The sequence below is a fragment of the Parasteatoda tepidariorum genome, chromosome 9, assembly GCF_043381705.1.
Source record: "Parasteatoda tepidariorum isolate YZ-2023 chromosome 9, CAS_Ptep_4.0, whole genome shotgun sequence".
In the NCBI taxonomy this organism is placed as follows: Eukaryota; Metazoa; Arthropoda; class Arachnida; order Araneae; family Theridiidae; genus Parasteatoda; species Parasteatoda tepidariorum.
Genome location: NC_092212.1, coordinates 67,707,325 through 67,723,174, shown reverse-complemented (window position 1 = coordinate 67,723,174; position 15,850 = coordinate 67,707,325). Strand labels below are relative to the sequence as shown.

Below are 15,850 nucleotides of genomic sequence, written 5' to 3'. Positions count from 1 at the left end.
GTTGCTTTTCAATGACAACACAGACAATAAGTTAAAGATAATATAAGTTAAAGATAATATAAAGATATAAGTTAAGTTAAAGAAAGTTCAATTTGATTAATGCCTGCACTGTTACATATTAGTCCCTTAGTGGACTGATCATAAAGACACTGTTCCCAGTAGAACACCGAAATCAAACACCACTGAATGCGGTCATTAAGCGGGTGGGTGACCACTTTGATCAGCTTACGTCGGGACCGAGGGTGCGTTGTATCTGTCCTCGTTAAACTGTTCTACCGTAAAGTGCTCGACTTCTCTCGCAGGTCGTCGGGCAACTAAAGCAGGGGAGTCATCCCCTCAACAAAGGATCAAAATTGTGGTGGCATGTCTTCGGATCATCCTCAGGGATGCTTCCCAGACCGTCGCAATTGGTTAATTGTGCAGCTCTAGTAGAACGCAAATAAAATACCTACCTACAGAAACTATGTTTTTTTTAGTTATATAATTTCAGTAAAATACAAAACTGTTCATTTTGTTACAAAAACCGCTGCTTTTCAATGACGACATATTCAATAAGTTAAAGATTAATCTCATTTCTATTTGATTAATGCGTTAATTGTTAGAAATTTCTCGAAAAAAATGGTTAAATAACAATTGATTTAATTTTAATATTTTACTATATTCAACTGAAACAGTAAAATAACAATAAAAATTATTGCATCTAAACTGTTAACTGAAAGAAAAATCGCCTATTGACTATTAACCCTAATACTTTTAAGCAAACAACCGTGCCAACTAGGCCCACAGCAAATCATAATCGAGGGCAAGTTCTTCGAAAATTGGAAGCTAAGCCATGTCATAAGGATCGAAAACTCATATTTTGATCATATTTTCGATCATCGGATGCCTAACACATCAGAGGATATTTCTATAAGATATCGCTGATGTATTAGTGGAACACTTTAACACACGTAGCCTAAAGTGTTCCCCGTGTATGGGGAACACTTTAAGCTGTTCCTTAGTTCCTTGCAGCTGGTTACACGCTTTAGCCAAAAAGGCAAATCCTTCAATCTCAAGATTGGCTGAATGGGAGTTTGAATTCCAACGTTGACTCTACTATACGTTCCTCCATTCCTTCAACGCATGAGGAGTTTCAAGTGCTTGCACCGTGGATAATTGGACTTCGAAACTCTCATCCACACATAGATCATAGACGCACAGCTGTCACTGACACACATAGATTACGAACTCTCATTCGAACTGTCATTCACACATAGATACGAAACTCTCATTCACACATAGATGATAGACACACAGCTGTCACTGACACACATAGATTACGAACTATCATTCGAACTGTTATTCACACATAGTAACGAAACTCTCACTCACACATAGATGATAGACACACAGCTGTCATTCACACACATAGATTACGAACTCTCATTCAAACTATCATTCACACATAGATACGAAACTCTCACTCACACATAGATGACAAACACAAAAAGTGTAATTCTCATTTCTCAAGACAGGTGGCACAACCGGACAAACTAATCAAGTCAGATTCCACGGTTTACTTGACAAAATACAACTCAAAATCCTCTTAACTTCAATAAAGGAAAGTCTAATTAATTCTAACTCAGATATCCAATTAAATTTTGCTTTTATGGTATCGAAACCACGCTATTTGTAAATGTTCACAAATCCATACTGTTTTGTATTCTTGGTTTCTTAAACATACTAGTTCTAAACGTTTTCAGATTAGTAAAGAGAAACACTAACTTGTATGCATAACCTTACGTATAATTTTACATTTACTTTACTTACTGTATAAATAATTATTACATTACTTTACTTTTTTAATTTAAAATTAAATTGTTCTCTCTTATTAAATGGAACAAAAGTTTTGAAATATTCTCACAGATTTTTACTCTCTATTTCTTGTGAAACTGCAGTTTTGTAATCGTTTGCTATAGTAACGCGTTAGAATTATGTAGACGGAACAATGCTTTAATTAGCGAATTAAACTTTCTCGGATGTAGAGGTAGAGAAAATTTACTCTTCTCTTAAAAACCAAGCAGCGAAAATTGTTTGTTCCATGACTGTCTCAAATGTCCAACAATTCGGGTTTTTTTAATTCTTAAATTGTTTAATTAATTCCCCATAGTAACACTGCTTTCTTTTTCTTAATGCATGCTGTTTTTAATTTTAAATTTTTCAATTTTTTTTATTTAAAACATTTAGCAATTGTTATATTTTCTTTTAAACGAGAATACACAACAACTTCTAATAACATATAGTACAAAATACGATTTTAGATTATTCTTTATTAAATCCATTCAAATCACCCAGCCCAAAAAAAAAATATCTTAGTAAAAAAAATAATTTTCCAAATAATACTTTGCAGTTTGACTACGTCTTTTTTGAAATATATAGAAAAAGTGTAACAACTATTTAATAGATAATCAATATTTAGTATAAAATATTAAAAGAAAAATTCACTTTTCAAAATTTCAACACCAAATAATGAGAAGTTTCATAATCTTTTCATATTCGAATTACGGGTGCTTACCCTTTTTCTTGCTGCTCTCTTTAACGGCCGTAGCAAGGCAAAAGGCTGTTCTCTTTGAAACTGCCTTTTGCAACCCCCTTCGAAGTTTATATATTTCAGTGTAACTTTGTATGCATGCTGGAACTCTTAAATTCCAAAAATATGAATTACATACATCGTATGTAACCTTTTATTTATAAATATTTCAGTCAATTTATAAATATTGCGTTTTGAAATATTAATAAAAGTCGCAAAAACAATAATTATGAAAAATTATATTTTATCATGAATTACACGACCCTGACGACCGTCAAATCTAGATATATTTTCCTTAAGTTGATGTATCTAGATCTGAAGTTTTCAATTTTTAAATATAAAGTGAAATCCAAATTAAATTTTTTTAAATTTTTTTTAACGAAATATTATAATTCTTTAAGTTTAATCTGCGTTAAGAAGCGTTAAATTATATATTATATTTCAAAAATAGTAATAATTAATAATAATTTAAAATTAATTTATAATGCAAAATTATATTTTATCATGAATTACACGACCCAAACGACCTTCAGATCTAGATATATTTATTTTAAGTAAATGTATCTAGATCTGAAGTTTTTAATTTTTAAATTTAAAGTGAAATCTAATTTTTAAAGAGTGTAATTTTTTAAGCGAAATATTAAAATTCTTTAAGTTTAAACTGTGTTAAGAAGCGTTAACTTATATATTATATTTTAAAATTAGTAATAATTAATAATAATTTAAAATTAATTCATAATGTAAAAACTATATTTTATCATGAACTACACGACCTGACGATCTTCATATCATAAGTTAATGTATCTAGATCTGAAGTGTTTAGATTTAATTTTTAGTGAAATATAATTTTAAAAAAATTGGAAATTTTTTAACGAAATATTATAATTCTTTAAGTGTAAATTGCGTTAAAAGCGTTAAGTTAAAGTAAAATTTTAAAGCGCGTATGAATCCTGCAATACCTTTATTAGTGTTTTATATAATTTATATAAATAGTTTGTTGATATTGTGAAACAACGATCAAATGCTTTTATTTAAAAAAAAAAAATATTATTAATATAATTCAAAATCTTTTGTTTGAATAGCGGAGAAATTTAGAGAAAAGGGCAGTAGTAAGAGAACGTGTCTCTCTGGTGAGGAGAAAAAGCCTTTCACGCTTCAGATTCTATTCAAAGGTAAAATAAGAAAAACAATTATTAAAGATTACATAACACAACATGTCTTTTAGATATAAAAAAAATCTATGTCTTCTGCATATTTTTGACAGAATATATCGAGTATTAAATTTTTGATATGTTTACCACACACTATTTTCTCAAAAATCTACATCTTAGCTTGAAGACTTAACGTAATTTAACAACTTACAATAAAAACTAACAGCCGAAGGAAAGTCGCTCTCACTGACCGCGGGACAGTCGTTGATTTGGTAATTGTTTAGACTATCTTCCCCACAAAATCATTCCACACCCTCCCAAAGTTTTAAACTGTAAAATCGAAAAAAAAAGGAAACAATCAAATTGGTAATACTTTTAGAACTTTACATACGGTGCAAACTAGTAAAAAACACATTTATTGGTAATTATAAAGTACGCATAACTAATTGGTAATATATAGTACGCGTAACTAAGAAAATTAATCTTAAGTCATTATTTGAAACTGTTAAAAAATCAGTGTAGAATTTTATTTTCAATCGCTATTTCAAAACAATTTGTGGGCCATTTTTGTCAACGAAACTCGATGTTACATTTCTGATTAAAATGGAAAAAAAGTCGGCAGTCGCAGACTAACTATGCGTTTAGAATGAAAATGCAACAGATGACGCATAGACACTGAAATAGAAAGAAAAAATAATTCAGGAAAAATAATGAAATATTGTAGCTGAGTGGAATGGTGGTGGCCGAAAAAGGCAAACCTGGAAAAGATAATTTTTTTACGCGGAATGAAGTGTTGGTTTTAAAGCGCTAGGGAAAAAGCATTTATGGAAAAAAAGCAAGTTTCAAAAGCATCAACGTTAGTTTTGACAGGAGTGACCATAATTTATAGTTCTTAAAGTTATGGCACCCAAGGTCCTAACAATGTGCAGCAAGATATGGTTCATCGAATTCTTGATGATGGACACTTAATATTTTCAAACTCATGTTATCCGTGTACTTAATCTTTGCTCTGACTCGTTCTGTTTAAATCCTGATTTTAATTTCCCCTGCGCGCTTGCTGCTGTAAAGTTTAAAAATATTAAAGAATTTATAAAAGCAGACGATTGTAAAGTCTAAAAATATTAAAGAAATAATGGGTTTGCAAAATCATAATTAAAATAAAGTAAACGCATAAAGAGATAAACTTAAAATAAAAGCAGACGATTAAATTAGAAGTCAATATTTAGAACGACAGAGTTGTTGATTCTTTTTAGATTAGTTTTATTGTGGAATTTGAGTTTCCGTATATCCCGTTACGGGTTTTCTAGTTGTTTATGATCTTGTCACTATCCCGTTACGGGTACTGTATATTTCTTAATGTTTGTGTTTGTTAATAAAAGTTTTTATTTAAAAGAAAAACTGAATAGTTCTTGATATAGCTTAAGATACGTTACACTACTAACAATGGTTTTAACTCTGTACTTGATACAGCTTCTCGCTGTACACAATTAACCCAAATCGACCCCTTCTAATCTCTACAGTGAAATAATTTCTACACAATTTTAATTCTCGGTCTCCACTTTTTCAAAAAAGAAAATTCAAAAAATCAAATAAAATGAAATGTGAAATAAGGTTTCGAATCTCGAATATTTCTTAATTCGAATTTTGTCTTCGATTTGGAAAGTTGAGTTATTGAATGGCTCTCAAGAATAACTAAACATTTAATTGTTGCCGTGTTCCGGTCGTATTGCACCTTGTACTCTGCGTTATATTTGAGAATCAGCAAATTTGAGCTCTGATGGCTAAGCGGATAGAGCATTCGGGTTCGAATCCCAGGGATGCATGGCTTGTTAATACGAATTCGGCATCCAGCTTGAACCGACCACAGTGCTGACGTAAAATATTCTCAGTCGTGGACGGATTATGGGTTAAAGTCCCCTTTTAGTTAGGATATCTGTGGGAGGTTTTCGTGGTTTTCCTTTCCGTGTAACGGGTTAGTTTCATCTAAGAGTCCTCCACGATGGAAAATTTCACCCAATACTTAACCCAGGAGTTCCCTTATCTTCTGGATTGGAATCAAAATTGCAAGGCTACGGAGTTGAACATCAGTAGTCGTAAATCCAAAAATTGAGTCGGTTGTTCAACGGTGGTTATAAAATAATATAAAATAAAAAGCAAGCTTCAAATAGAGCAAAAAAAAAACATAATTTGGAAGGATTTACTACCAAATATACAGCAGTATTCCAGGTTCTTTGCAACATAAGATCTACCGGTATTACAAACTTGTAGGAAAAAAAGGCTTACGACAGCCTAGACCAGGGGTGGCGAACCTTTATACACCAACGTGCCATTTTTTCTAAAAAATTGTTTAATGAAATCACAGACGTGCCGTCAAATAATTTTGACTTCATGATTATTGGGAAAATAATAATACTAAATAATATCAACTCAAAACTCTTTATTTACATTGAAAATAAAATACATTTTGCAATGTCTCAGTCATTCGCGTAATTCAACTTAAAGTAACATCAGTGTGACTTCTGTTGTTGCAAACTAAATGACAAATAACTTATATTAGACTGTAAGATATTAGTTTAAACAGGACTGTTGATTTTTTGCTAGTTATTTATTGTTAGCTTGTTTGTCATGGTTATTAATTGTTTTTTTAGCATTAATTGTTAATTTTTTATTAATAGTTGTTTATTATTTTGTTTGTTTTTTGTGAATTTTAATTTAATTGTTACATAAGCTTCATAGTGTAATAACATTTGTGTAATAACAATTCATAGTGCAATAACAATTGTGATCGGTGGTGTGCCCAAAATATTGTGTCACGAGCCATAAATGGCACGCGTGCCATTGGTTCGCCATCCCTGGCCTAGACGTATTCCCATGTAGGCAGGTAATATCTGGAGCAAAGAATGAGTCGCTGGGGGCAAGATCGGAACTACAGCAAGAATGATCAAACACCTTCCAGCGACTCTTCGCAGCAAAAATTTTTGTGTGGAATTTCCTGCATAGAGGCGATCGTTGCTCTGCAGCAACAAAATACCTGTACAAATCTTACTAGACCTTTTATTTTTGCATCTACAATTGCATATATAACAAGACATGCCTACACCTATGACACAACAGGTGGCAGAGTTACATAATACTAGAGTATAAAACTTATCCCACTGTATAATAAGTATTAACGTTCAGAAACATGAGAAGTGTTGTTTCGAATTAGCTGGAATATTGCTATATCTTTTACAATAATTATTCTTCTCTTAGTTTTGTTAGTTGACTAGCATTCCGACTCATTCCCGTATTATTTATATGATGTGATTTGTTTTTTAAATTGCTTACTTTTAATGACTTTCCTAAATTTCTCAGCTCCAGTTCGTGGTATTCACTGTACTCTCTATAAAGAGGGGATGCCAGTGAGGGGCAAAGGTGTTGAGATAGTGGTCACCAAAGAGAAGGCTGTCATAACTTTGAAAAGACCGGAAGTGGAAGACAGCGGTGACTATCAAGTTAAGCTTTCGAGTCCCACTGTGAGGGACAGATTGAAGTATCACTTCAATTTTTACAGTGAGTTTAACAACTTTATATATTTTCTGCTTGTTGTGCACAGATAGTATTTAATAGCAATTGCAGGGATTCAATGGGCGACAAATAAATATCAAACTAATAACGTGACTAGTAAGTAGCAAAAGTCTATTAAAAGATATTAAAATTAGCCAGCATATTTCCTGCAGTTCACTATTGAAAATGAATGCAAAAAAATAGTTTTGTTTTAAATACGAATAATTTACAATGTTATTCATAGTGATTGTTTTGACTGAATTATTAATTAGATTAAATAAAGATAAATGAATTAATAATCTTTAGTATTTCAAAATGAAGTATAGTCAAAATGAAGAATAAAACAAAGGAAAATTAAAGACATATGAAAAAAAAGGGGGGGGGAATAATAAGTAAAAAAATAACAAACAACAGTTAAAAAAAAGGATGAAATTTTATTTAAAAAACCGGTAAAAAATGTGGAAGAATTTACCCCGACCCGTCCTTATTTAGGGCATACGGGTAGAAAAAAAATATATAATCTTTTCATCAGCCCACACGATTATATCCGCAAAACAGAGTGCTTTCTGATATTGTATCAATAAAGCCAAAGCAAAATATATTAATACAATAGTGTGAGGAGAACTCAAAAAAATTTTTTTATTCAAATTACAACAAATAAAATAGAACACAAAAAGTAAAAATAACATGTAAAAACAGAAAATAAAATAAAAGAAAAAGAAAAAACAGTATAAGAATGGACTATAAAGCGAGTAGCGAAATCAGATCAACTTACAAGGACGAGAAATTTTTCAAGAATGATTTAAAAATGTTTTCGCAGAAAGATTGTGTGTATATATATATGTGTGTGTGTATGCTGATTTTTATAATTATTTATTTTTTATTTTTGTTTTCTTTAATTTTTTTCCTTTTTTATTCCTTTCCTTGTTTTCTTTGTATTTTTATCTGACTTATAATTATTAGCGTAGCCATTTTACATAACAAATGACGATAGAGTTTGTGATATAAACCTGTTTAAACAGAGGAAAAAAAGGACAAAAAATTGCTTTTCTCTTTTAAATATAATCAATGAATTGGTTGATATTTTTAGAGTTTAATTCATTACAATTTAATTCTATTTTATTTAGTGTAGCTCTAAATAAGAAGCATGTATTTTTCAACTAACTGCAGAATCATATATAAAACTTTCTTCATGACAAAACTAAATTGCTATGTTTTAAAAAGTTTTTGAAAGTTATCGCACCCGAGAATTGAAACTAAATTTATTTTTAAGCAAGAACAAATGTAGTCAATATTTTATTTTTTATATATTTTAATTGTAGAAAAGGATGAGGAAACTGAGATAGGATCTAGTCCATCTCCTATAGATGAGTAAGCTTTGATCTCGTGTAGAAAAGGATGAGGAAACTGAGATAGGATCTAGTCCATCTCCTATAGATGAGTAAGTAGTTGTTTTTTAAATAAAGAAATTTAACTTTGAGATATAAGGTTTTTTTTCCAAAAGTGGCGGCACTAAAACATGTTAAAAATATGGTAAACAAGAGTAAAAAAGTAAAGAAGAAAGAAGCGGTTATATGGTAATCTAAAGCTCACCCTATCGTGATCTTTCGCGCCAACTATGATCGCCAAGGTGCCAAATAGGTTTTAAACTTGCAACGTTTTTTTTTTTTTTTTTTTTTTTTTTTTTTTTTTTTTTTTTTTTTTTNTTTTTTTTTCACGTAATTTAAGTCGATATTTCCCCGGAGGTGGCTACGAGTTATATCTTTCGAGATGGGCCCTTCATGTGACGTTTTTTTCCTTCCAAGTTTCTCGTGGCCGTTGTACCGGAAGTTGCCTAAATTTGGCGATAATTCTGCCACAGATCACAATACGAAAATCTCCCCTGGGTTCGAACCTATCTCTTCGAATGATGCTCATGTTGGAAATGTAACCACTTTGATACCACATTGCTGATATTTTAATTTACAACTAATCAATGGAAATGACTGAAAATATTTGTGCGTCATCTTTATCAAAATAAAAGAAACCGTTTTCGTGTTGGAATTCAATTTGGTTACATGGTTCAATTTGGCTACATGGTTGGAATTCAATTTGGTTACATTAAAACAATCAAGAGATTAGATAATAGTGTAACATAAAATGATGCGTTTTTTTCCCCATGCCCACCCATATATTGATATAGTCATTCGAGTATCAGAAGGACGACAGAAGTGATGGACACTCTTACAGGAATCACCATATTAGATGTGCGAACGTAAACCCTCCCCCTTCTATTAAAAGAACATATGGTACAGAGGGGAGAGGGAAGGAACGTTCATGCCTCTAACCTGAATTCGGGGGATCCTGCCAACTATGATCGCCAAGGTGCCAAATGGATTTTAAACTTGCAATTTAAAAAAAAAACAAAAAAAAAACAAGCAGATACAAGCGGTGGCTACGACTTATACCTTTCGAGTTGGTTCAGTCGTTGAACGGCCGACCTAATTTTAATTTTACGACTACCAATGTTCAACTCCATAGTCTTGTAACTTTGAACCCAATGCAGAAGACAAGGGTACTCCTGGACCAAGTATTAGGAGAAATTTGCCTTCGTGGAGGACTTTTTTGATGGAACTGACACGCATTTGCGTTACGCGATGAGGAAAACCACGAAAACCTCTCGCGGTTAGCTCGGTGGCTAGAGGATTCTAACCCATGATCCGTCTACGACTGAGGATATTTCACTTCATCACTGTGGTTGGTGCGAGCTGGATGCGGAATCGACCAGCCATCGCAGTGACTCGAAGCGTCATCGAGAAGTCAGCGCTCTATTCCCTAAATCCTCACGACTCAAAAATAGTTAATTGATTCGACTTGCGATATCGCGTGATCGGTGACGAACGTGTTAAACCTGTTTTTTACGAAATTATGTTAACTACCGTTCAATTGAAAAGAAGCAAAAAAACAATACAAGTGTCGCACTTTCCAAAAACTTTTACGTTGCTTCTTCGATTTAACTCAACTTAGCATTACACGTAGTAGTTTGTTTATTTCTGGCTTCGTTTATTTTTTAATAATATTCATACACAGATTATATCTTCAGTTTACTTTTTATTCAATGACCAACGATAACATTCTTTAAAATCCTCTTTTTTTTCTTGCTTTTTAAAAATAATAATATGCACAGTTAAAATTAGTTTTGTTTGGAGGGTTAAAAGTATAACACGATTTGTAAATATTAATTTCGGAAAATGGTTTCATACATTTTTTATTTTTATTTTATTACCATCGTTGAACAGTCGTCACAATTTTGAGTTTTTGATTGCCAATTCCGTTGCCTTGAAATTTCGAACTAATCCTATTTCGAACAAAACCAAGACAAGGGAGTTCCTGGATCCAGAATTGGGATCAATCTGTCTTCGTAGAGGACTTTTTGATGACCCCCCCCACATTTGCGTTAAATGAAGAGAAAAACCACGAAAACCTCCCCATAGTTAACCTTACGACATGGGGACCCTAACACATGATCATTGAGGATATTTTACATCATCCCTGTTATCGGTGCAAGCCGGATGTTGAATTCGTATCGATCAGCCGTCGCTGGGATACGAACACATGTCCCCTCATTTGGAGGGAAGTCCTCTGTCCCCTAAGCCACCATGACTCAGTTTTTATACTTATCAATATTTATACCCATATTACAGTCAAAAAAATTTAAAAAAAATTAAGTTCACTTTTAATTGAATGACTAAAAAGGACATTTGCCTTAAACCTATTATATATTTTTTTAAGAAAAAAGATCATTTAATTATAAAAAGTTTCTTATTCAATCATTTATTTATTCGTCGACCAAAATTCGGAAAGCAATTTTTTAATTTTAATGCGAAAAATAGTTTTCAATTAAAATATTTTTACAAATTAAAAACAAAAAAAGATATTTTTTTTTTAAATTTTTGATTAGGAATCTGCTTTATTGTGATAAAAACAAATAGGAAGTAAATCAGTTTTAAAAGTCGTAACTTTATGAGAAGATTAAAATAAAATTTTCATTAGCTAAGTTGTCAAATTTCGTAGCATCTTGCTTTATTTTACGAAAAATTTGCCAATTAAACGTCTATGTTTGTTTCGTGTATTATTCTTAATTAAAATTCTAAAATCTTAAATTCGCAAGGTCACATATGACAAATTTCTTGATTGAAAACCTTATAGGTTTAGATACGTATAATTTATTAAGTGGATGAAATAGTTATATTATATAGTTATATAATAATATTTCAAGTCACCCATTTCATATGATTTAGAGCTGAAAATTCAAAACTGCTCATAAAATCATTTCATTATTGCTTTTTCCACAGAAAATAAAATTACACGTAATTTATTTGTTTATTTATTTTAATCATTTTCTTTAAAGTTCTGGCTTACAGATGTACTGATTTTTTTTTATCCTAAAAAATGCAAAAAGTGATGAATAATTTATAAATAATTTGTTTTGATCTTCATGAAAACGAGCTTTAAAAGAAATAATTCTATTAGCAGTTTTTCCAGCTCCCCGCCTTACTTTCAGCTTTGATTAGATTGAATAGTATAACTTCTAGTTTATATAACAAGATATTAATTCTTTTTACAGAGCATGTCGTATAAGTGCGACTTTAAAGAAATGCTTGGACGAAAAGAGATCTTTGAAGGATAATAAAAAGAAAAGAGGCTTTCGCTCTTTTGTGAGACATCTTTTTACAGGGTGTTACAAGCGAAACTGATTTAGGTGACTGATAGAAGTTATCTCGGCATTTCACTGAAATGCATGAAATTTTGATGGGTTAAAACAGATGCTTGGTGAAAATTAAAAAGTAAAAAAAAAAAAAAAAAAAAAAAAAAAAAAAAAAAGATTCACTCATTTGAAAGAAAACGTATTTTCAGACTGCATCAAATGAAAGTGAATTATGTGACTGATATAATTTTATTTCGCCATTTCCTTGAAATGCATGGTATTTAATGGATTGAATTAGACACTTGGTGGAAATTAAAAAAAAAAAAAAGATTCACTGATTTGAAAGAAAACGTATTTTCAGACTGTATCAAATGAAAGTGAATCATGTGACTGATAAAACTTATTTCGACATTTCCCAGAAATGCATGGAATTTGATGGTCTGAATTCGACACTTGGCGGAAATTTAAAAAAAAAAACTCACTCACTTGAAAGAAAACGTATTTTCAGACTGTATCAAATGAAAGTGAATAATGTGACTGATAAAACTCATTTCGGCATTTCCCTGAAATGCACGAACTTTGATGGATTGAATTAGACACTTGGTGGAAATTAAAAAAAAAAAAAAAAGATTCACTGATTTGAAAGAAAACGTATTTTCAGACTGTAGCAAATGAAAGTGCATTATGTGACTGATAAAACCTATTTCGGCATTTCCCTGAAATGCATAAATTTTGCAGGATTATTATGTTGTATTATTTGTGTTATTGTGATGCAAAATTGTTCAAAACATATTTGACTTAAAAAATCAAAATAAAATTTTAAAAAAAATCAATCCAATTGTCATCAATTAACAATACATTTTATCATACGAAACAATTCATTTACTATAGCAGCAAGCATTTTTTTCCTGGTGAAAGTGTTTTAATAATTAACAGTAAATATTTTTGCAATTTCAATATCAACAAGTTTCCCTCGATCTTGAAAGGTTTTTAAATTGGTAATAAAAGTGAGATGAATCTATATGATTCATGTACTATTACATAGCTAATAACTTTCTACGCTTTTTCTAGAAATTATTCTAGTGGTGGCTAAATTTATGTTTTAATGCATTATGTTTTATTCATTTAAACTAACTACACCATTACATACAAATGATTTAAAAGAAATTCATATGCAACGCCACTTTGTTCGAGCTCTCACGTGATGAAACTTTAAAATTGTTGATAAAATTACCAAAATTCTGAAAACTTTGGTTTTTAAATGTCAACCACTGCATAAAATATTTTGCGAAAAGTGTAGTAGTTGGCAGGCATGTTATTAAATTTTCATTTTAATGGACGTATATATGCGTGCAAAGAATGCTCATGCAATGTTGTCAATGGTGACTGAAAATGCAAAAATTACTGACCAACAAAATTCAAGATTTTATTAAAACAAATTAAAATTAAAAAATTTTTTACATCAGATTTTATTTAGTTTACTATTTTAAAAAATTTTTTAAGCATGGATAATTTGAAATGTTACTTTAGATTCAGGTTGGATAATTGGAAATGTTGTAGTAGTTACGGTTGAATAATTAAAGATAAAATAATTCAATAAAAATGAATTGAGTTTTTATCACTTCTTAAATTTTTACTTGCCAATCAAATAGTTTTGCAATCCACATCCAGTTAAATTTCTCACAAACTCCATTTTGGGCCCCAAACTTTATTTTTGACATGTATGTTTCTTAGTCTAATTTCAGGATGAATGGGAAAAGGCCTCAGACGCCAAGTTCCACTACAACGAACGGACGAACCCGGTTAAATTTTTTAAAAAAAATTCGTTAGATTTTAGCTACCATTCAGTTGTTTCTTCAAAGTCGTGGGAAACATATTCAGGGCAGTCAACTATTAAAATTTTTGCAAAATATATTAAGGAGTGGTAAAAAATCAAAACCTAATTTTAGGTTTACTTACCAACATTTTAAAAAACACAAAAAGTAATAACTACAGGGATGATACATTAGGACTAAAAATGCAAAAAGTAGTAGAAACTCGATACCATTTTATTTATTTATTATCTCTTTAATTAGTCGCAATATGATTCACATTTCAAGTTGTTAATATTTAAAGCAAAAAGTATTTTTTGCACTCACTTTCTACATTAAACTGAAAAAAAAAACTTGCTATGAAAAGCTGCCGTTTTTAAACTCTTTTAATAAAATTTTGAATTGTATAATTCACCACTTTTTTATTTATTTTTAGTCATCCGTGTCAACCCTGTAACTTAAACAAGTGGTTTTCATATGTAATGGTATGGAAGATAACTTTAAACCTGGTTTACTAGTCAAATACAAACATTATAACGTAAACTTTGCTACCATTCGAAGAAATTTTCCCGCAAAGAGTGGGAAGTTGCCATTCCTGCATGTTTAAATTACTACCTATGGATCAATATGCATATTTAGGTTATTTATATATAACTAGTGGGCTGCGCCCCCTGCTCGCTAACGCTTGCCAACCCCCGAAAATTGCTACCCAATCTTATATGGTTTGCTTAGCAAACCAAGATCGCTTCGCTCGCTACTAACTTAGGTACATTGCAAATGCACAAAATTCTAAGAATTCAAAACAATCATTCAAATCCATATAAAAACTTTTTTTTAAAAAAAATTACATCTTTTTAGTAAATACTTAGTCATTAAAAAAGTTTTAATTCAAATAAATGACATGTAATTCGTTAAACCTATTAGAAATTAGCTATAGTATAATTCGTGATATAAATCAAAAATCGTCAAATAAATTAGTAATATATATATAAATTCGCGAAAAAAAGCGCTTTCGACAAAATACTAAAATTGAGATCTATCGACAAAGACTACTCACTTCTGCCTAGCTTAGTAGTATGAGATTGCCGCAGTTGATGCTCTCTGGTTATTTCAGTTTCCATTTTCAAAAGCGCTATATGTTGAGCTACCTCAGCTAGATTTGGCATGTGACATTTTTAGCGGCAATCATTGGTCGATTCGCCGTGTAAGAGAAATAGTACCGTAAACAAAACAAAGCAATAGTTGCCACCGGAGGAAAGGAAATACAGCCAAAATTTAAGAGCCACGTAAGAGAATTATATATATCAGATAATAGATGATTATATATATCAATTTTAAATCTAATTTATTTGATGACTGAATTATTAAAATATTAAGACGGATGTCACGGGTGACTAAGAATGTAAGAAGCGGTGACTAAGCCCCAAGTCAAACTTCTTGATGGTCCCATCAAAACATTGTGATCGTTTATGTTGGTTTCAGTGCGATTCTTGATGGTCCAACATCATTTGATGGTCACCATCATCAAACATTTTCAATTATGCTTTTCATGAGTTTTAATATGTCAACAAACTTCCATCATTCCATGATGGGAAATGCTACTTTAATACTATGATGGTTAATCATCAAGAGAAGTTTGATTCTTATAGACCAGCAATCTATGACGCTCCGTGATGGTCTAGGGTGGCTCAAACTATACATTTCTATGATGGTTTAATGGGGATTCTTATTGGTTCTGAAGAATATACCGTCAAAAGAGGTTTCTTATTCTCAGGTTGGGCCATCATAAATCAGTCCGAATTCCTACATTGGGGTGATGGTTACCATCAAAAATATTATGGTTCATGATGGAATTATTGATGGTTACCATCAAGATTATCTAATCAAGGGAAAACCATCAAAAATTGGACTAAAAGCAAAAATTTGACAAAAGGTTAAAAAGTAAACATCTATTAAAAGTCATTAAAATTAGTTTATAATATTTTCTATTCTGATTTTATATTGTTTCATTTCTAGTTTTTTTTGTGTACTTATTTCTCTGTGTATGTATGCATATATATATATATATATATATATATATATATAT

At 30.9% G+C, this 15,850-nt stretch overlaps 1 protein-coding gene across 1 annotated transcript; it reads left to right on the top strand.

The window, feature by feature from the left end:
- Positions 1-3,652: 3,652 nt before the first annotated feature.
- Positions 3,653-8,611, top strand: LOC107437950 (uncharacterized; the record flags this gene model as incomplete). Its single annotated transcript, XM_071185142.1, is given in 3 exon segments — positions 3,653-3,741; positions 7,075-7,272; positions 8,589-8,611. Coding segments are annotated over 2 exon segments (180 nt in total), but the record flags the coding sequence as incomplete, so codon positions are not given.
- Positions 8,612-15,850: the final 7,239 nt, after the last annotated feature.